The sequence below is a fragment of the Coloeus monedula genome, assembly GCF_965178545.1.
Source record: "Coloeus monedula genome assembly, chromosome: 2".
Taxonomy (NCBI): Eukaryota; Metazoa; Chordata; class Aves; order Passeriformes; family Corvidae; genus Coloeus; species Coloeus monedula.
In genome coordinates, this window is record NC_138782.1 from 6,570,902 (window position 1) to 6,592,373 (window position 21,472).

The following is a 21,472-nucleotide window of genomic DNA, read 5'->3' on the forward strand; positions in this document are numbered from 1 at the left end:
CTTTTTTTTTAAGGTGTAGGTAGGTTGTCTCCCATCTTATTCCGGAGGTGAAATCATAAGTCTGGGCTGTACGAAGATGCTACAACTTCGGGCACTAACTTGATTTCTCATTGGGGAGGGAGGGGGGGGGGGGGGGGGCGGAATGTTGTTGGTCCGTTTCCCAAATCAATCCGCAGGTGAAATGCCAACTCTCCGCCGCCGCCGGGATCCCATGGTGGGGTGTGGGGGGCCACTCCAGAGCGGGGCGGCATTTTTGGGGTGTGAAATCCTTCCACAGGGGCCGCTCGCGGGGGGCGGGCCGGGGGCGGGGCCGCGCCCGCGCGCGCGCCTGAGGGGCGGGGCCGCGCGCGCGCGCCGGCGCGAGGAGGGGCCGCGCGCGCCGCCCCGGGAGCGCCCTCAGGTCAGTGCGGGGCGGGGGGCGCGCGGGGCCGCCCGCGAGGACACGGCCGCGAGGACACGGCCGCGAGGACACGGCCGCGCCCCTCCGGGATGTGGCCGCGGATCCCGCTCCCCTGCCGGGCTGCGGCGGTGCCGGCGGGGAATGGGCTCCCCGCGCCCCGCGGAGGCGCCGCTGTGAGGGGAGGGGAGGGGCGGGGCGGCCGCACCTGAGCGCCGGCAGCGCCGCGGAACTCGCGGAGCGGGGGCGGTCGGTGAGGGGAGTGGAGCCGCCGGCTCTCCCGCACAAAGAGCCCCCCGGGCACGGCCTTTGCTTGGTCGGAGTCGCGGTGCGGGTCCGCGGGGGGTGTTGGTGCCCCCTCGGTCGCCTTTTGTGCAGCAGCGGGGTGGCTTCGCGGCGGTGCCGGTGGTGACCCGATGGAGTGGGCTCGGGAGGAGCCCCGGGACCCGGCTGTGGCCAGGCTGGAGCCTTCACCGGGACGCGTTCCGTTCTGTCAGCCCAAAAGTTGGGCTTTGGGGCTTTTTTCCTGCTTAAAGTAAAGCTTCTTTTACAAAAGAAGTATTTTAAGCATTAATTCAGTAAACTTCCCAGAGGCACGATAAATTGTTGTACCCGGTTTGGCATAAGTACCACCTCCTTTCCCCACGCTGTTGGCCGAACCTCCTGATGTTCCTGTGTCTGAAGGTTCAGTGGTTTCACGTAAAGGGCCCACACCTTTACAGTTCACCTTTTTTCCTGTTTGTTTTGAGAAAGCCACCTGTCAACTTCGAGCTTTATAAATCCAATTCATTGTGGTGTTTCCTGAGTGCCGAAGCATTTTGAAACAGGAGGGAGTAGCGAGTTGTTGTGAGTTAAAGTTTGAATTGAAGTTAAGATACCTGCATGTTCCTGAACTGTGGTTACTAACATGTCTAATTCCACAGACTGTCTCATCTGAGAAGTGCTAATGCAGGGTTTTTTGCCGTGTTTTTAGTCCTTGTCATACTTTGTTTTCAGCATGTGATCTCTGTGTTAAATTTTAATCTGTGCCCTGGGTTTTTTGATTGCTTTTTGGAGAGAGGTAGTGCTTGGTTATAGGTGTACAATACTCTATTTGGCATTAGTTAACTTTTATGCAAGTGTTAGGCTCAAAATAGCTTTTATTTTAGTGTGAGAGAGCTGTTCTCACTGTTTCATAAAGAGTGTATGTGCAGGATGTCACAGTGCCCAGTATCTGGGGTTTACTGGGTAATTTAGCTTTGCAAATCAAATCTCTTAGGGCCTTCATTTGAAGTAAGTTCTGCAGGATTGCTAAAGTTGAACGTGGACTGCAGTACTTTCTTTTTTTTTTTTTTTTCCCCCTCTTAAATCCCCCACAGTAAGTACACTGGAGCTAACTGCACAATAACTTCCTTTGTGTTTCCCTGCCAGTGATCCTCAGCTCTGCCTCAGAGGAAACACCTTCCAGAAGCAACATGGGATTCATTCAGCTTGCCCTTTAAAGCTGGGGGAAAAAATGCAAGTTGCAACAGTATTTTTATGTTTTGGCCACTTGCTTGTTAGAGCTTGTGAGCAAATTTTTTTTTCCTAATTTACCAGACAGGATGAAAGCAGCAGTGCTAGGGTAGGCTCCATTAAAACAGAGGTCTGATGATGGTAGGCCATGTGTTATGCTGTCAGAAGAAATTTAGATTGCCTGTTGTAGAAACTTGTGCAAATGAGTTTTGCAGCAGAATATTGTTTATGCCCAACATTAGCTTTCTCTGGTAATTCAAGAAGATTCTGCCCCAATACTGTCTCTGGTAACTCCTCAGGCTTCGCTGGCTGTTGTTCTGTTTTACAAATGTTCAGATACCTGAGCTGGTGTGGAAGCTCTGTTTTCTGAGGCACTCTGTAAATAAGTGATAAAGCAGCAGCTTCTATCTTAAAGGGCTGATAGACGAGGCAAAAGAGGGAAGTAAGAGATGGGAATCTCGGAAGGAAAAGATGAAAAGCTTTTTGTGGTGGAAGTTGTCATTGGTTGTGTTTTCTGCCATTAAGTTGAATTCCAATCCCCTGCCTTGGTTACAAAAGCACTTTATATATGTGTCAGGAAACTGAGCGGGGAAGCTTAAGTAAGACATCACTTCATTCAAATTTGCAAACTTCCCATTTTTGGGGCCTGGCTCATCTGTTTTCTGATTCTGCTGCCCTCTATGAGTTTGATACCTCACCAAGCTGCCGTGAAAACCAAGCAAGTCCAGCGTCTGGAAAGTGTTTGCAGTTTAAAACACTGGGGAGCTGGTTGGCAGCCTGTGAGTATCTGCTGTCTGCCCTGGCTGTGTGGGGTGAAGAACGGCAGCAAACAGATTTGGAAGGTATCTTGAGACATCACCTTGTCCAGCCCTGTCACCTGTACCCCAAGATTACCTGATATCCTGAATAAATATTTCACTAGAGGATCATGTACTACATAAATACCAGGCTGAATGACTTGTTGATAACATCCTTCTGTGACAGGATATTTATGTACCAGGTTACACTCCATAACCACCCTAGCTACATTTTCTCCTCTTCACAATTTAAAGGCAATTTAAAGGAATCATTTTCTTCAAAAAACTACATTCTCTGGAATTAGAGCTGAGCTGTCTCCTTACTTGGTTGCAAGGGTTTTCTGGGAGTATGAAATGAAAGCCGCTCTTCAGGCATGTTTGCTTGTCTGAGAGGTGTGAGGATTCCTTAGAGCTCTTTGCCTTTTACCTTTACACTTCTGTGAGACCAAAGTGATACTACCCCATGTATATCAAGAAAAAGTAAAGGTTTTCCTACTATATAAAAGTTCATAATACATAAAACTAATGAGTATTTGTGTTTGTCTTGTACAGTGCCTTAATTACGCTCTTCTGTTTGCTTACTTGCTGCTTCCTTAGTGTCTTTCTCTACTGCAGTTCTGACGTGTCACAGAGTTACTGTGAAGAAGAACATTTAAGATATCCTAACACTGATAGACAAATACATCTTAAGGCCCAAAAATATATTCTGAAACCAGAATTTGAGGAGTATGTATGTGTTTGTCTTGAAAATTCATGATGCAGTAGCTGCTATTCACTTCTAAAGAGGAGGAGAAACTGATGGAAATACTGAAGCATAACTGACTGCTAAGAAAGGCAAGTGTGACTGAAGTATTTGCAGCAAAGGAAAATAAATCTGGTTTTCTAAAGTGGTGGGTAAGATAAAAATTTGGGAACATCTTTATGTCCATGTGGATTCAAATAGAGGCTGTGTGCTGGGAGAGTCTGGAAACAAAGTTAAGGGCAAGTAATAAGATCCACTGCTTCTAATGTGTGGCAGAGGGAGAATCATTGAGGACAATGCAGTTTAATGGATGTTGTGTCTGGTTCCATTCCTTGAACTATTTGGAATAGGCTCAGGTTAGCAGCAATCGGTCTCTCATATCTAAAAATTTGGGTTAGTAAACAATTGTAAAAGCACTGCAAGAGTTGTTACTCATTTGTTTTAATTCTCACTTTTGGGAAGTGAGAGCCACTGTGGCTGAGAATGTCTTTCTTATCAAGTGCTTGGTTTGCCGATGTACTGACCTGTTCCTCTTTCACTGGCATGATTTTCCTCTTCTGTAATTTAAAACGCAGTGGGAACAAGAAGCTGTAGCAGACTTTTCCTGTTTAACGTATGAATGCTGCCGGCCGTGATGCTCTGCTGTAAACACACAGGTTGCTGATCTGCTGTGGAGTTGTAAGCTGCATGTTCCCTAAGCTTCCCTAGACGTAAAACGGATTGGCATGATGTAGTTTTCCATGACAACGCCTAACCAAGCTTTCCAAAAGTCCCCTCTGTTTCCCTTACCCTTGCTGAAGGTGCTGTTACTATGACAGTCCCAGGGGACTGAAGTGTGCAGGCCACAGAGCAGGTGTGGTTGTGCACTGTAGCAATATCCCCTCCCCCTCTTCTGTCCCACTGGGAACTTCAACACAGCGATCTGACATGGTGAATGTAGGTTACCTGCACATGGAAAATGTAGTCCTTGAGTTATACACCAACATAATCTACTGTGATGCAGTTGCCCTGTGGATACTCATGGAGTAGTTACTTCTGTTGCTATTGGTTCTCACAAGTGAGAACCTTCCTCTCTGAGGAAGGGTCTGTTTCCGTTTGCATTTTGCAGACTTTCTGTGTGTAGGGGAACAAAGACATTTGGGAACTGCTGATGTGAAGGAGCAGGACCAGGCAGCTCCCAGCCTGCCCCTCAGAGAGCCTGTATTAATTTAACTGTTCAGTTTGATGGTTTCTGAGCCAAGTTAAAATTCGTATAAAGGTTTGTCTACAGAGGCGAGATCTGTCTGCAAGATTGGAAGTTCTGTCTGTAGTCATCTGATCTGACCTCTCCCTTGAAGCAGGCAGCATGTGAGTGCTGATTGTAGTGATGGTTTTTCTGAAGTGCACGAAGATCACTGGCTTCTTTCTCACAGGGCACTGAAGGATCATTAAATGCTAATGACTTTTGATTACTGTTGACCTTGGTCAATTTAGAATTAGTGACCTAGAGAGGAAAACCACTGTATCTCATTACCAATTTCCTGAGCTATCTGATCTTTCCTTTGTAAGTCAGTTTTGGTAAGAGGCAGAGTAGAATTAAAGTTGACCTTTGCCTTAGAAAAAGGGTTGAGTGCTTTCAGGTTTGCAATATCGTGTTTATAAATAAATAAATAAATAAATGGCAGCCACTAAGAAAGAGCTTATTTTTTGACCCCACAGACTGTCAAGAGCAAAGCTCTACGTGAAATGAAGTGGACAAGCTTGAGTAGCTGTGATAGGGAACAAATGCATAATTTGTCTCTTTTAAATTAGTAGCAAAACAGTTTATCTCCTGTAACCTTGAACTGAATTCTCATTTTGTGGTTGCAGGTTTTCTGTTCTCAGAGTTCATTTATAATTCTTGGTTTTACTTTGAACTATCAAGAAACAAATTAATGCTCATAGAATGCATTGCAAATTCTGCACTGGGATATTTTCTACCTGCAGCTCCAAAACTATGATATTGAGGAATATGTCTTAGCAGGCTTGTAAAATCATATATTTTAGGTTGTAACAAAGCATTTGACATTATTTCTTTCCATATGCCCAGAAGAGAATATCTGTGGGGTAATTCACTGTAACGGGATCAAGTATATTTTTCGCTGTGGGTTGTTTAAGCCTTAACCTTCCTTCTCACAGTTGTGGTTGATATGGACTGTCATTCATGCAGCAGGCATGGTCTTGAAATCAGAATGAAAATACAAGAAAATTTTGAACATTTTTTTTCTTACTCTGATACATTAGCTGTATTTATTTTGGTCCATCAGGGAACAAAACCTTTAACTTTAAAAGAAAAAACCCAGCATAGCAAAGTCTTTGGTGTTTGGGGCATAAATACAAAGTTATTCGACCTCTCACTGAGGTTAAATTGCAGGCTTTAAGCAGCTAAGCAAGAAAAGTAACAGGAAAAAATGAGAATAGGAGATGTTGCAGTTGACATAGGAACAGGTTCATGGAAAGTGACTTGAAATCCATACAAGGAAAGTTTATTTGCAAGTAAACATAGGACTAGATAGTATTCTTAAATACATTTTGTTTTGATTGCTTTTTCTCAAAATAGATATTGCTTAAAAAAACAAAACAAAATTATTTTGCAGGTACAAAAAGGACATGTTAAAAAGATTAAGGCTCCTTTGGTAGAGAGAGTAAAAACAAATGCCATGTGTAGCCTGTATGCTAGTAAATACTACAAGAGTAAAAAATAACTGTGAATACTCATTCTTTAGGTTTCTATCTTGTGTAAGTTTGTGTTTACCTTTTGACTGGGCTGCTCAGGGCTTTCTACTTTTGTTTTCTTCAAAGCATTAAGGGCATTTAGTAAAAAAAATGGAAAAGCTATCTTAGTGGATAATGTTACGCAAAGTATTTAAATACTCATAAACACTAAGCAGTCAGGAATATTTGGTAACAAGTATGCTGCTGGTGTAGCATGAGTTCTATGGAAAAATACAATTTAGCTATTTTAGACTTTGGTTTGAAGCTTCTAGTCTTGGTTCAAGATGCAATTCTACTCTGATACTATTCTACTCTTTCACGGCTCTTGGCTATTCTGGGAAGTAAATGCTATTTTTTTAGCATTTAATCTGGCTTCTTTGAGAGTCTTTACAATTTTGCCCATCTTTCTTCCTGCTTCTAGTAGTCTTTTTATTTTATTATTTTTCCATAGAAGACCTTACTGAGTAAGACTTCGTTGCCAGATTTTCCATGCAGCAGACAGAAGTAGATGCCATCTTGGCTTCTTCCATCTTTCTTCTTCTGCCATTGAGAAACTTAGGAGAGAGAAGATTGGATGGTTCTGTCCACTGTAATGCATTTTTTTTTCTTTTACTTGAGGAAATGAAGGGTAGAGCTATCAGTCCCCTTTCCAAATTGGTTTTTACAAACAGAACGGTTGGAATGGTGCTTGGGAAGGACTTCCAAGTGACTAAATAATTCATAGAGAGGTAAACAGAACAAGACACCACAGCTGTGTGGGTTGGGTTTAATGAGGTTTTCTGTTTGTTTATTTGGTTTTTGAACATGTATATTCAGTTTTTAAATGAGTGCTTAAAGTTCAATTCAGTGAGACCTAGCAGTGGGCAGACAGGTAGATTTGTTAAACAGTAACATTGTGTATTTATTTTGGTTAATCAAGATGTGTCATCTGAAATTTGTTTCCTTGTAAGGGGAAATTCAGAATTTAAACAATGTTAATAATGCATGGGCATAGTAACTGCCAAAGAAGACGCTTGGCAACTTTACAGAAAAAGAAATGTATGCATTTCCTCATTGCTTACTAAGAATCCTTTCCTTTATTCATGATGTGGTTGTAACAAACAATTGGGAATTTTGATGAAAGCTTGTGTTTTATAGAATTGTCTAGCTCATGTTACGATATGAGGAACAGGCCTGTAAATGAGAGATGTAGAAAAACTCAATTTGTTAGAAGGAGAAAAAAGATAGAAACACTTTGGTATCCCTGCTATTGCAGCAGGAGAAACTGATGAAGTATGAGGAAGAATACTCCCATCAGCCCTGAAATTGATTTCCCTATTGGAAGTTACCTATAGAAAGGCATAATTACAGTAGTAACATACTATTAAAAGTTGTACCAGGAGCTGGGCTTTGCTGTGACGCCTGTGCCACACAATGGTATCAAGGTATATTATGTTCTTAAGGGATAAATGAAACTGGGATGACAGGTGTGTTGCACACACTTGGGTTTGAACAGCAAAATTGCTGCTTCAGTTCACAATGTTTAGTCAGGAACTGATTTCCAAGGGCTTGTAACCTTCTCCTAATAATTTGAAAGGGACATGTAACTTGGTGTGTAGTATCTCAGACTGGGAATACAGTCCTTTGCTTAATTCTTCTCTTCTGGCATTTTGAATACCCATTAGGCCAGTGTTAAGATTTAAACATGGAATTTCCTACACGCTTTAACATGAAATATTCCTGGTCTGACTACTTTGCTTGTAAAATAAAAATTAATGTGCCTTTGAAAAACTGTATTTCCCTTTTTCTCAGTTGTATATATCAAGTTTAGTTCTGTTAATATATAATTAATGAAGAAAACTGAGACATGCTGAGGAAGATTAGGAGTACATTGTAATAAGATTTCAGAAATGGCTAGATCTTTGGGTCAGAGAAGGTCAATTTCCTTGATCCTCTTATTGGAGGCAAACTGATCTAAACTGGGGATTTTGACTGGTCTTTCAACAGGCAGCAGTTCCTAGGTTGTTTTTACTGACTGCCAGCATATTGATTTCTAAATTCATTGACAGTATGTATATAGTAAAAGGAGAAAACACCGTTGTACAAAAATAAGTGGAAGCTGCTGCCAAAACAGAAAGAATAGTGAGTGAGAATAGCACTAATGCTTTGGGGTTTTTTTTTCCCATTTCACATCCATCTAATGATTAGTTTATGAGATTTAGTTGCTGAGATGATGAAGTGCAGTAGAAGGTGGTATGAACCTGTGAGAGGTTTACAGTTTTACATAGGAATTCTATTAAAATCTAAATCTATTTAGATTCTGTTCTGGAATCAGTGCTGTTTTCCAGTTAGAGCAGACCAGATTTTGTTGGGTGGCTTAAGAGCAGGCAAAGATGGCAGTTTGGCTTCTTATTTACTGGGGTGGGCTTTTATCCTGTCATGCAGATCCTTCTTGTCTGCTGGGGTCTGTCTGACTTCTGAGTTCAGGCAGAACATGCTTCAGCTGCAGTTTTTCCCTCTTTTCCTTTCTTTTCCCAGAAAGTACAGTGTGCTGTACATGTGTGGTGTGTTACAGAACTCAAAGGTTGGTGGGGATTCCTGTGGATTCTCATTTACTGTCTTTCCCACATGGATTTAACTGGTCAGTCTGTCCCTCATTATCTCTTGTAGCCTCCCAGTGACCTTATCTGGTGTGTGTGTAAAATCTTTGGATTTGTCCTGGTCATTGGTTTGAAGAAATGTGCAGAGACCTTGATTTTTATATACTTTGGAAGTCTATAAAATGGATTTGTGGAACGACAATCAAATCTTCCAACCCCTGCTTTCACCTTCTGCCAACTGCAACGCTGAGAACCAGATTTTCTGGAGTCTGTGGTTATCTATATCTTTAAGAGGTTCTTTAAGATTTCTTCCTTTTGAGATGTTTGTCCTCTGCAGTGGCACAAGGGTTATTTTTGTAACTAGAAGGGCTGGAAATTTACATAAGGAGAGTAAAAAAACTTAGGCAAACTCAAGAAACTCAAATTCTGTGTACGGAATACCTGCTGTGTTCACGGTATAAACTCAGCTGTGAGCAGTTATAAGATCCCATCTGTGGGATGAGTTTCTGCTCCTTTACTCCTTTTCCCTCTCTATGGTTCAATATGGTTTAGGTTGTTAGTTTCCCTTTCTAATCAGACTGTTGCAGATAAAAAGAAAAAGCGGGGAGGATACAGAAAAGGTTGCTAGAAATAATTTCTTTGGAAGTTACATAACCTCTCCTCAATGTATTTAGTAACGTGTCTCTGCCTTTCAGCTACACCAGGCATAACCCACCATCTTCCTTTAAAGCAGCAGTCAAGGAGATCTTGCACTAAGATTGTGAAATGTAGCAGCTGAGGCATGGACATGTCTCCTTCTGTTTCCCCCTTCCATGAGTAGTGCCTTCAGACAGAGAGGGCAGATGTGTCTGGGAATGGCATCATCTCCAACCACTGCAGCAAAGCCTCCAGATGGCTGGGGCACACAGTTAGTGCTTCTTGTGGAGCATGTCCCAAGGAGGCCTGGTAATCTTTGAAATACCTGCACACTCTCAGGTTAAAGACATCCTGAGTGTGTGTCACAAAGCCACAGCTGTGATTCAAGCAGTTGGGATGGAGATTGAATAAATGGCCTGAGTAATCAGTGGCAGATTTGTGAGGGGCTTCAACAACATTCTTCATCAACCTTTTCTCACTTTAATTTCCCTGCTGTATTGTTTTCCAGCAAAACTAATTATGGCAAAATGTGGCTAAATTAGTTTTGAAAGCAGAGGAGTTTTTTTCTTTAAAACTGAAAGTAAGTCTGAAATAATATTTTAATTATCTGCTTCCCGGTATTTTAAGGTGTGATATGTTGACTCCTCATATCAAGTATATTTTATTTCCCTGCTTTTGTTTTTAAGTGGCTATGCTTGCTTGGTGGTTTTTCTATACACTTGACCTGCTGTTAAAGAAATCTGATCTAAGTTTAAGTTCTGAGTAAACTAATGACTGAAAATTAGACTTCTTTTTTATTTAAGTGGTTTGGTTGGCATAGCTTATATCCTGTTTATTTCAGAAAGTATTTGTGAATAAAATTGGACTGTGTTTGCATCTCAAGGAGTGTTTTTTGCCCAAGACTCTCTAAATCATTCAGACTTTTTCATTTAATGCTTTGAAATATTGATTAAATATATTCACTCTGGTTTGCTTTAATCTGATTGCACATCTAGAAGTTTTCTTCTGATGTGGTGCAGCCGTGTCTGGTGTAAGCTGGCTTAATTAGCACTGCTTATTGATTTGGGACCCCTGTCAAAGGCTGTTATGTTATCTGGAAACATAAGGAGTTAAAGCTGAAGCTGTGACCTCATCCCTGTTCATGTTACACTGGAGTAGAAGCTGCGCTGAAAGGGATTGTTTGGCTGCATCGCTGTCTGTGCTGCTGCTGCTCGATTGCTTTAATTCGGTTCTGATATCTGTCACACACTTGCTGAACAACTCTCACAGGAGGGATTTGTGGGAACGCTAGAGGCAAAGGAAGCCGTGCTAATATCGAACGCCCGTGGAAATAGTTCCCACGGCAATAGACTCAGATAGATCTTTCTACCTGATTTCAACTTCTTGTTGCTTCCCCTGTGAAAATTGAAGCGGCACGGAGGCGAGCTCACAGACACGCGCACACACGCACGCACACTCTCCTGGCCAGCCGCGCGCTTACGCAACGGCGTGTGCCATTTATTCCTTAATTGCCTCGGCTGCGTGGGAGCTGCGGGAGCGCCGCTGCGGCTCGAGCGCGGGAGCGGCGCGGGCTGCCATAGGTGTCACTGTGCGCGAGCCGCTCTCGGCGGCTGCAGCCATTGGCTCCGCGCTGCCGCTCCGGCCGCACGGCTCCCGGCTCCGCACGGCTCCCGGCCCCGCACGGCTCCCGGCCCCGCACGGCTCCCGGCCCCGCTCCGCCGCCAGCCCTGCCCGCGCAACTTCGGCTCGCCGGCAGCCTGGCGCTGCCGCCGTGCGCTCCTCCTGCCCTCTGCCCGGCGCGTAGCGCTGCCAGGCGGCTCCTGATCGGGAAAGCTGGAAAGAAGGAAAGCTGGCTGGAATGATGGGGATGTATTTAACGATTCGAGTACTGGATCAAACTTAAAGTCAGTTTCTTGCTCCTTGCGCTGGAAAGGTCACCTTGTCTTGCTGGAAAAGAAGAAAACTCTCAGCTCTGCTGCTTTTGGTGTAACAGCTTCCACGTGCATTCCTAAATGTTCCTAACTAGTTAGGCTGTCGGGCTTTACACACGAGTATACTCATGGTAGATGAGAAAGGAAAGAACATGAAATGTCTCACCTTCTTCTTGATGCTTCCAGAGACGGTCAAGAACAGGTCTAAGAAGAGCTCTAAGAAAGGAAATAGCAGCGGCAGTAGCAACAGCAAATTGCCTCCAGTTTGCTATGAAATCATTACCTTGAAGACCAAAAAGAAGAAGAAGATGGCTGCTGATATTTTTCCCCGAAAGAAACCAGCTAACACTAATACAACTGCTGTCCAGCAGTACCATCAGCAAAATCTCAATAACAACAACACTATTCCTGCACCTAATTGGCAAGGACTTTATCCAACCATCAGAGAGAGGTAAGTTCAGGGCAGTTTTTTTGGTGTTTGAATGGAGAGGTGAAAAGTAGCAAAATGTCCAGAATGCATTTATTTGCTGAGGAAAACACTGTTATATTTTATTTGGGCTTTTTGTCTCCCTGTATGTGTGCATGAAATAAGAGTTTTGGTAATGGAAAAATATTTTAGTATCTCTTTTCCAGACAGTGCATTTATTTCAGTAAATAAAAATGTTGCTGAAAGCTGCAGCATACCCGTAAAGATTTGCTTTTAGACCTCAGTGGGGATTTTCAGTGATACATGCGCTGGACTTTGATTTCCGCTTCTTGGAAAGTTCTCGGAAGTTTGGGGGTTGGTTTTATTGCACACACACCCCCCACACATGCTTTTTCCTCCTTAGTATTTTCTTTGGTATATTTCTGCGATGATGTGTAAAGTAGCTTGGAGCAAAGTGTGACTGGCTTCTCTTTGCTAACAAGCAACTTGAAGTTGCTAAGAAATTAAATTTCATGGGTCTGGGGCATGCAGAGAGTTCCTGGGTGCCACAAATTAACATGCTACCTCTGTTTGTAGAAATGCAGTGATGTTCAACAATGACTTGATGGCAGATGTTCATTTTGTGGTCGGGCCACCAGGTGGGACCCAGCGGCTGCCGGGACACAAAGTAAGCAACAGCTGCACGATCTGCTCGGGCAGGGAGAGCCAGAGAGAGCTCCCACGGCTATGCTGGGACAGAGCGTGGGAGGCTCGGCTCTTCTGGGACAGGCAGCAGTCTGTATCTGAAAAGGCCACATGCAGTGGGATAATCCATCCCTGGCTTTTCTGTGTGTTTTCAGTTAAACAGTACATTTGTTGGGCTAGGGCAGTAAAGTTAGGAATACTGCTTTGTGCTGTTGATTAATATTGCTCTTGAGATTTTCTAGAAATAGTTCACTTCTGCGGTGGAGATGAGCGTTTTCCAGTAGCTAATGCATGTATGCCCAGGAGAGTAAAACACAAGGAAAATGTGTAATTTGTTCCTAACTTGGACTACATTTCTTACTGAAGTGTGCCTGTAGAGCCTGTCAGTGCAGCCCAGTATGCTCAGAGTGGCTCTCCCACATTGTTTGTGTTGGCAGTGTTTTCAGTTCAAAGCATGAAATAAGGTTTCCCTTTCTCAACAGTACGTCCTGGCTGTTGGGAGCTCTGTATTCCACGCGATGTTTTACGGAGAGCTTGCTGAGGACAAAGATGAAATCCGTATACCAGATGTTGAGCCTGCTGCCTTTCTTGCAATGCTGAAGTAAGCATCATTCATCTGCTGGATATGTTTCCCTGTCTGATGTGTACATACGCTGCCAATGTCATAGCTGAAGTATTAGACTTGCATATAAACAGAAAGAAAGCAGTTGCTTAAAATGTTCCTCTTTTTGTGTTTTAAACTTTCCCCTCATTTTGCTCCCCCCTAGACTAATGTAGGCAGCTGTAAATAATGACTTTGACAGGGGATCTTTGGGCACATTGTGTACTGTAATGCCTATCGATCTGATTTGTCACTACACGTTACACAAAGGAATGGAGTTACTAAAAAGATTTGTCAGCTGTAACAAAAAAACCCCAAACCAACTGTTCTACTTTGCAAGCATAGTGTAAAGTTAAAAATACATGCACAAAGCCCCCTCAAACCCAGTAAATTTCTGGGTTTGTAGATTGACATTGTTCCAGTTCTTTTAGAAACCTGCAGTATGCAGGTCTTGTCTTAGAAAAATGACCCTAAGTTATTCAATATAGCCCCTGAAAAATAAATTTCTCCTCATGTATCATATTGATGCATTTGGAAAGTGATAAAAAGCCTGTTTACATGAATAGGGGATTTTATCTAACAAGGAAAACTAGTCAGTTTACATGATCATTATTTTCTTTCTTGCAAACTGCATAAGAAATTCTGTCTTTTCCTAAATGGGTATAATGAAGCAGCTTCCCTGCTGAATTGTCCTTGAATGTATCTATAAACTCTGATTGTCAAAGATAAATGCCCTATCACAGAAATGCTATGGCTTTGAGGATTTTTTTTTTCCTTCAGTTTAAATAAATGCCATTGCTTTCTTTTACAGAAAATACATCAGTATCTGATCGTGATCCTTTTAATATGCTGCAGGTTTTCTTGCATGTAATGATATAATCACTAGCTAGCAATTTATTGTATTTCATGGATTGTTTTGATTAGCTTGTGATTACAGAACAGTTTCTTTTTCTTTTTTTGCATTTCAGTGGCACCATAGACGAACATTCAAACTTGCATATAGAGTTTTTTAGGTTATCATCAACATCAGGAATGTTCTGTGCAAATATCAGTAACTGCTAGGAAGAGCTCAACAGATGTTCTATAGACTTGGAAAATAAAGTTAAGATATGACATTATGTAGGGAGGTGTGTTATGGATCTTTACTTTGGGCGCTTTTGGTTTTGTGGCAGAGCTCAGACTTATGCTTTACTTTCATGCTGAATTTTGCAAATCACAAATACAAGATACTTGGATTCTTCCAAGCCCCTCCCTTTCTTTTTGAACAGCAATTCTATTTCACTGTGACTAAACATGATGTGCCATATAAAAACAATGCTTTCTGAATTTATCATTAAGAAATGCATGCAGAAAGCAAGCCTAGAAAAGAGTGTATCAATACTGACATCTAGGTCTTGGCATGTTATTTAGCCCATGGCAATTTAGGAAACTATCTATGGGAGCATGACCAGAACCATGGGATTCATCACCGTCTCGGCTTTTGTTGAAAAAACCCAAAAGACCAGAAAAAGTCTGTGGGCTGTGTGGCTGTTGAGGTAACCTTGCCAGTGATGCAGCGTGCCTGAGGCTGCAGAGTTCTCCAGTGCGGCCGTGGTGGTGCAGGGAAGGCACAGGGATGGTGCTCAGCAGTGCAGCATCCCCTCGCTACAGGATCCACTGCACGTGGAGCTTAGGGGCAGCCACCATCCCCCTTCACTCCTCTCCCTCTGGGAAATCATCCCTGTGAGTGTCGCTTGCAACTGCTGTGAGCTGTGGATGGCAGAAGGCTCATGATACTGTTGCTACAGAGGGAAAGACTCTATCTAACCCAAAGCAGCCTCTCCTTCATATGCTTCTTTCCACATCATAAACTTTGTTAGAAAATACATTGAGTTTGGGTTTTTTGGTTTTGACATCTTGTTGGGTTTTGGTGGTTTTTTTTTTTCTTTTTTCTTGGGCCAATGAATAGCATAAATAGCATAATTTTTTTGGTGTGTTTTATTACACAGTGGGCATTCTGACAACAAACAAGGTATTGCCAGGTGTAATACAGGAAACACCATGACTGGTAGATACTAATTATTCTCCCAGTAAAACTGCTTTGACTGTTCTCTACAGTTTTAAAAACAGGGTTAAACTTACAGTCTAGTTGTCAAACTGAACTGGTGCTTTAATGTATTATATCTTATCTCAGTCTTGACTGTTCAAGTTAGAACTGTGATCTCATCTCATCCCAGGCTGAATGTGTTACTAAACCATCAAACCCCGTGCTCTGGCAGAATCCTCTGTTTGAGAACAGGGTGAAACTGGAATATCAGTAACCGCAGACCAGAGTCGAGGTGCATTGGCAGAGGGAGAGGTGTGGAGTATTGCTGACAGCCGATCTGTGCTGTGTCTGCTGTACATCAGTGATATTAGTTCTTGATTTTCAGGAATATTAAAATAGCAACTTTTGTACTATTTCGATTTAAAACAGATGTCATCACTCTGCTGTACTAGCAGGCAAAGAGAAGTAATGGAAGGGAAGAAAGAGTTGGAGAGCAATGAGGACAATCATAAAAACAAATTAATTGAATGGAATTTTTTGGGCGGTAAAGGGGCTACGCCTGTAACCATTGATATAGAGATGTGCTCTTTGGTTTTAGAAATAAGCTGAAACCAAGTAGTAAAGACTAAAAATAGGCTTGGCTCTGTGTAAGTTTTCTTTTTCTCTGTAACCTCTTAGATTTTATGTTGCTGGAGCAGTATCCCCTCTGTGTGTGTTTTCCAAGTGTGGCATGGAGGATACTATCTTACAGCTGCAAAAATACAAATAATTATTTACATCTATAATCAGACCAGTGTAGGTACTAATTTCTCTTTATAGGCACATCTGTTCTGCAGAAAACTCACTGTGTAGGGAAACCTGCTAACTAGAAAATTTTAATTAGTACAGGGTTCCATACAACTTTAGCTTTTCTGGAGGAAGACACTTTTATCAGCCATAAGCATCAAGACTTGCTTATCCCTGTGAAGAGTGAAATTGCATTTGGCATGGTTTTAGCACATTGCATTCACCAGCTGCAAATGGGGCCCTGAAGCATGAGATATTGAAAAGAACAAACTGTACAATGCTTCATTTCTCTGAGCAATGAATCCCAGCAGTTTAGTCACATAAATAGAATTTCACCTTCATCTCTTCCACCACGCTACCATAGCAGTAAAGCTTTTTTCATCCTTATGCAGTGAGACTGAGTGAAAATGCTGTGCTGGTTGAGGTAGGATGTTGTGAGCATTAAAAACCTGAAATGTTCCATTTCCTATATGCTTCATCACCCTTTAAAAAAAACAAGCAAAAACATGAGCCCAAACAAAAAAGCCACCTCCTAAAAAAACCCAATCCAGTAGTTACAGAAATGGATAGCACTTCATATACTTGAGTAGCATTTCTCTTCTTAGATTACCTCGTTACCTTCTACAAACTTGTTACCATTCCTGATTTTGTGCATACGCCTCAGTAAACCACGGTTCACGGTCAGGGGACATGCAGTCCGAGGACCCTCGGTAACACATGCTCCAGACTCCTGTGGTAGCTGAGTGAGGCAGGAGCTCCTGCCTGGGGCCTCTCATCAGCCAAGGCCTGTGTGGAAGGAGCACAGAGCTGCAGGGGCCACAGTTTTTAAACAATTGTCTCATAGCATGTACCCCAAATGGGGAGTTGGATTCACCTTAGATTTAAGCCCGTTCTCTTCCATGGTCTTAAGTGCTGAATGTTTTTTGTACTTTCTTTCTGGATTTAATCAATACTCACCAAAAGCACTGCTTGGTTTTAATGTGGAGCCATTTAAATATTCTTTGTTTATGATTTTTTGTGAGTTTGTTGTTGACAAACTCTGGTTTTGCATTAAGCAGCAGCATTACACCCGTGTGCTTTATTTCAGGTACATCTATTGTGATGAGATCGATTTGGCTGCAGACACTGTCCTGGCCACTCTTTATGCTGCCAAGAAGTACATTGTTCCTCACCTGGCCCGCGCCTGCGTCAACTTCCTCGAGACGAGTCTGAGTGCAAAGAATGCCTGTGTGCTGCTCTCCCAGAGCTGCTTATTCGAGGAACCTGACCTGACCCAGCGTTGCTGGGAAGTGATTGATGCCCAAGCTGAGCTCGCTTTGAAGTCTGAGGGGTTCTGTGACATTGATTTTCAGACACTTGAAAGCATTCTCCGAAGGGAGACTCTGAATGCCAAAGAAATTGTTGTTTTCGAGGCAGCTCTGAACTGGGCTGAAGTGGAGTGCCAGCGCCAAGAGCTGACGGCCACCATAGAGAACAAGCGCAAGGTGCTGGGCAAGGCTCTCTACCTGATCCGCATCCCTACCATGGCCCTCGACGACTTCGCCAACGGTGCTGCTCAGTCCGGGATCCTGACTCTCAACGAAACCAATGACATCTTCCTGTGGTACACGGCTGCCAAAAAGCCAGAGCTGCAGTTTGTCAGCAAGCCCCGGAAAGGCCTTGTCCCTCAGCGCTGCCACCGCTTCCAGTCCTGCGCTTACCGCAGCAACCAGTGGCGCTACCGGGGCCGCTGTGATAGCATCCAGTTTGCTGTTGATAAGAGAGTGTTTATTGCTGGCTTTGGGCTCTACGGCTCCAGCTGTGGGTCGGCAGAGTACAGTGCCAAGATTGAACTGAAGCGACAAGGGGTTATCCTGGGCCAGAACTTGAGTAAATACTTCTCGGATGGTTCTAGTAACACTTTTCCCGTGTGGTTTGAATATCCAGTGCAGATTGAGCCTGACACCTTTTACACAGCAAGCGTGATTCTGGATGGTAACGAACTCAGCTATTTTGGACAAGAAGGAATGACAGAAGTTCAGTGTGGGAAGGTGACTGTTCAGTTTCAGTGTTCCTCGGACAGTACAAATGGCACGGGGGTACAGGGAGGGCAAATTCCCGAACTCATATTTTATGCTTGAATGGGAGTGTGTGGCTGCAAAGCATTTTGCTATGAAGAACCTGTCTGGTTCAGGCCTACTGACACTTAGCTTTTTATCTGCAGATATGTGATCAGTACAGGGAATATGTAACTAAATGCTGTGGGCAAGTTCCTGGCTTGCTGTACTTGTAGCATCGTTGGTGATTAAGTGTAATATTTAAACTGGAAGCTCTTAGAAACAAGCGAGTTTTAAAGGCTTTGTAAGAGGGGTGCCTGTTTGCTGGTGATGCTGACCCTTTCTTTGATGCACCTGTGAATCACCAGAGGATGTCCCTCTCTTGTATCTCACTAAACACTTGTCTTCATTGATCTGTTTTCTCTTTCTCCATTTTCTGCTTTCTGCTTGTATTGGGGAGGTAGGGATAGAAAATGAAGAGCTTTGTTTTATAGCTCTCTCTGCTGTCTGCTCTGCAGACTTTGGAGATTCCAGTAAACCAAGCTGCTTTTGACAACAGGGGCTGAAAGAAGTCCTTCAGTTATAAGCAGAAAAAGCGCAAGTTTAAACCTTTATCCTGTGAGATTCTCCTGCAGCCAGTTGTTTGGGATGGCTCCAGGGGAATATGGGGAGAAGGAAGCATCTTTGAGGAAGCTCCAGGGCATGCTGACCATGTCCCCAGTGCATGGACATGCTCACAGTGAGGAGCTCACAGTGAGGAAGGGATGTAGGCTTGGCTAGTTACCCTTGGAGTTCATTTTCTAGGAATCCCACCATGAAGGTGAGGAAGTACTTGCACGTGTTCAAATTGTATATGCAGCTCTTGAAACTCTACTCCCATGACCCAGCTTTGGCTATGTCAGACTTGATCTCTCTTTAAATGGCACTTCTCTGAACCCTTGCTAAATAAATGGGAATTAATATCAATCATCTGATGCAGGATAATTTTTTGTTTGTTTTGGGTGGCTTGTTTTTCTTCCTAAACATGGTAGAGGCACATTTTAGACGAACAAAAGAATGTATCAATCTTGACTTCAATTTTTTTCTGTAATATGAGGGGGTTTTTTTCTTTTTATTACCAGTTGAAATTTAGACAAAGAAGATTCTCAGCTGTGGTCATACTACACTTAGTGTATGTTATCAGATAGCAGTGAGGGGGAAGAAGTCTCCTCTAATGTGTTATTGTTGGAGCTCTTGCAACTGCTTATGGTTACACATCAATCAGAGGATTATGTGGTATGGAACCTTTTCCTTGCCTGAGTTTTTTTCCCCCAAACTTCCTGTTACATGTCTGTACCATTTTTGCAAAAGTATGAGGGATACTCCTTGTATGAGGGAAGGAAACCAGTATAAATAAGAACTACAGGTACTATTTAAACACAAGAAAATCCTTCATCACTGCACTGGGACAGTTGTTCCTCAAAGGCTACACTGCCCATTGTAAAGCATCTCATTCTTGCTTCACCTCTGAAGTGGGTTCTGTTTGTTGCGTACGTTTTAACAAAATGAGAGGACCAAATGATTCTTTAGACTGGCTGAAGATTAATGTTACAGTATATCAACACATTAACGTAGCATAACCCTAAATTCACTTGTCAGTTCTGTAATAAAAATGTTTTTCTCATATGATTTCTTACCAGTTTAATACTATTACTCTAAGTGTTGCTTGACGGTTGGAATACTGGCCCGTGGCCATCGGAAAGTGCCAATACATCTTTGCAGTGTCCAAAATACCATCTGAAGTAAGGAAAACTGGAGTGTAGTCATCAAACACTTTATGGCCAAAGCCCAGATCTTCTTTCTAGGTAATAAAAAGAGAGCCAGGTAAAAAAGTACCCTGCAGGATTTATGCCTTTCACCCATCTTAGCGTTTAATGTTTTATATACACACATACATGTGTGTGTAAGCAGTGCTCTTTCTGAAATGTAAATACCCTCAAAATACATAGAAAAAGGTTTTGTTTTTTGTAACAGATGTACATAATCCAGACTGCTCGTGAAATCTAAACAGAATGCTCCATGGAAAACTCTCAGAGAGAGATTTAAAAAAATCTCTAGTTATTTATATTTAGATCTGCAGCTGAAAATAGGCAAGAGTATAAATGGTATGGAGTGGAGAAAGAGTTGCTGAAGAGATCGTAAAAAGGAATCTGAGATTGTGATGAGGTAATGGTCATTTACTTTTAGACAACATCTGAGCAGCAGTTCCATTTATTTAGATAAATTTCAAAGCAGAGAAAGATGCTAATCAGCTGATTAAGTTTTCTTACAGCAAGTGGCTGATGCAGATGTAATTACACTGAGTGATGATCAGATTGACAAGTTGTGGTAGCAAGCTGCATTCCAATTTGGTTGGTAAAAAACCCATGTGCCACAGCTGGTGGGACAAGTCAGAGAGTGCTGCGTTGGTGTAACTAGTCTCGGGTTCTCAGTTTTAATTTATTCTTTGTTTTGACTTACCTGCAAACAAAGGTGACGTATCTGCTACGTTCACTGGCTGGAAGAGAAGTTCAGAGATCAGAATACTCTGTAGCTGTAATACGTAGAAAATGAGTTGTTACTTAATTATTGTTCTTATTTGATTCTTTTACGAAGTCTTTTTGATGAAGTAGGATGAAAACAGCCTCTAGCTTAATTCCTCTGAGTCCATTCCAGGTTTTAGGAGCTGGTGCAGGGAAAGGTTTCCAGTGTGGGTGATCAAACAAAGGCACCCAAAACACCTTTTGATGGTCACAGTGTGACTTGCTTCTGAGCACTTCGTGATGCTAACAAGTACTGGGATGTAAGAAGGTGAGCAGTGCCACTCACCTTAGGACATCAGAGCACTTGAGTAGGTGTCTGAATGTGGATTTGGTCGGTTTAGCAGAAGCACCCAAGCTTGAATACATTGATTGACATTTTGCAAGCATCAGCCATATCAGCCTGGAATGTAAACGTCATGTCGATAGAGATCACCTCGCAGATTCTGTCTAAACTGTTCCTGGCTGTGTTTGCTACTTGTATCTTTGATCTGCTGGTGAGAGGAATCTGTGATAAGAGAGTATAATGTAATATACTTTCTGCATATCTAAAATAGTATTTAAGTAAACATTTTAATTTCTACACACTTATTGCACTGAACTGTTTTGGGTTTTGTTTTTTTGTTGTGATAAACTCGGCTCACTTCAGGTCCCAGCACCCATTTGTGCTGAAGCAGTGTTTGACCTTAGCAGGCTTACAGCATTATTTATAAAGGACAGATATATATAAATATATGAAGTACCTCATGTTGAATGTTATTGTACTGTATCTTTAATGTCACAGTGCAGATCTTGTTGGACTCATGAATGTGTATAATCGCGTTAAACATAAAAATAAAAATGATTCTTAAATGGTTGTTTCCTGCAGTATCTTTGAAGCATGAGCTGTGAAAGCCCTTAGTTATCTCTTTTAACAGTTCCTATTGTTGTACAGTTGTGCAGGGATATTTGTTGAGCTTATGTATTCAGAGATCTTTTGATCCCCAAAGAAGCAAAAGTCTGAAGAAAAAACAAGGAAGAACAATGAAAATGTTAATCAGTTACA

The 21,472-nt window shown here is 42.4% G+C and overlaps 1 protein-coding gene across 2 annotated transcripts; it reads left to right on the plus strand.

The window, feature by feature from the left end:
• The first annotated feature begins 370 nt into the window (after positions 1 to 370).
• On the plus strand, positions 371 to 21,222 carry BTBD3 (BTB domain containing 3). 2 transcript variants are annotated; one of them, XM_082303391.1, is made up of 5 exons: positions 371 to 400; positions 11,496 to 11,760; positions 12,313 to 12,403; positions 12,903 to 13,021; positions 16,921 to 21,222. In XM_082303391.1, exons 2-5 carry the CDS (start codon positions 11,618 to 11,620, stop codon positions 17,951 to 17,953), a joined length of 1,386 nt encoding a protein of 461 aa, XP_082159517.1. In that variant the 5' UTR covers positions 371 to 400; positions 11,496 to 11,617; the 3' UTR covers positions 17,954 to 21,222. The 2 variants fall into 2 exon arrangements, with proteins under 2 accessions (XP_082159517.1, XP_082159516.1); XM_082303390.1 differs by lacking the exon at positions 371 to 400 and having other exon boundaries at positions 11,413 to 11,760.
• The last annotated feature ends 250 nt before the right edge of the window (positions 21,223 to 21,472 follow it).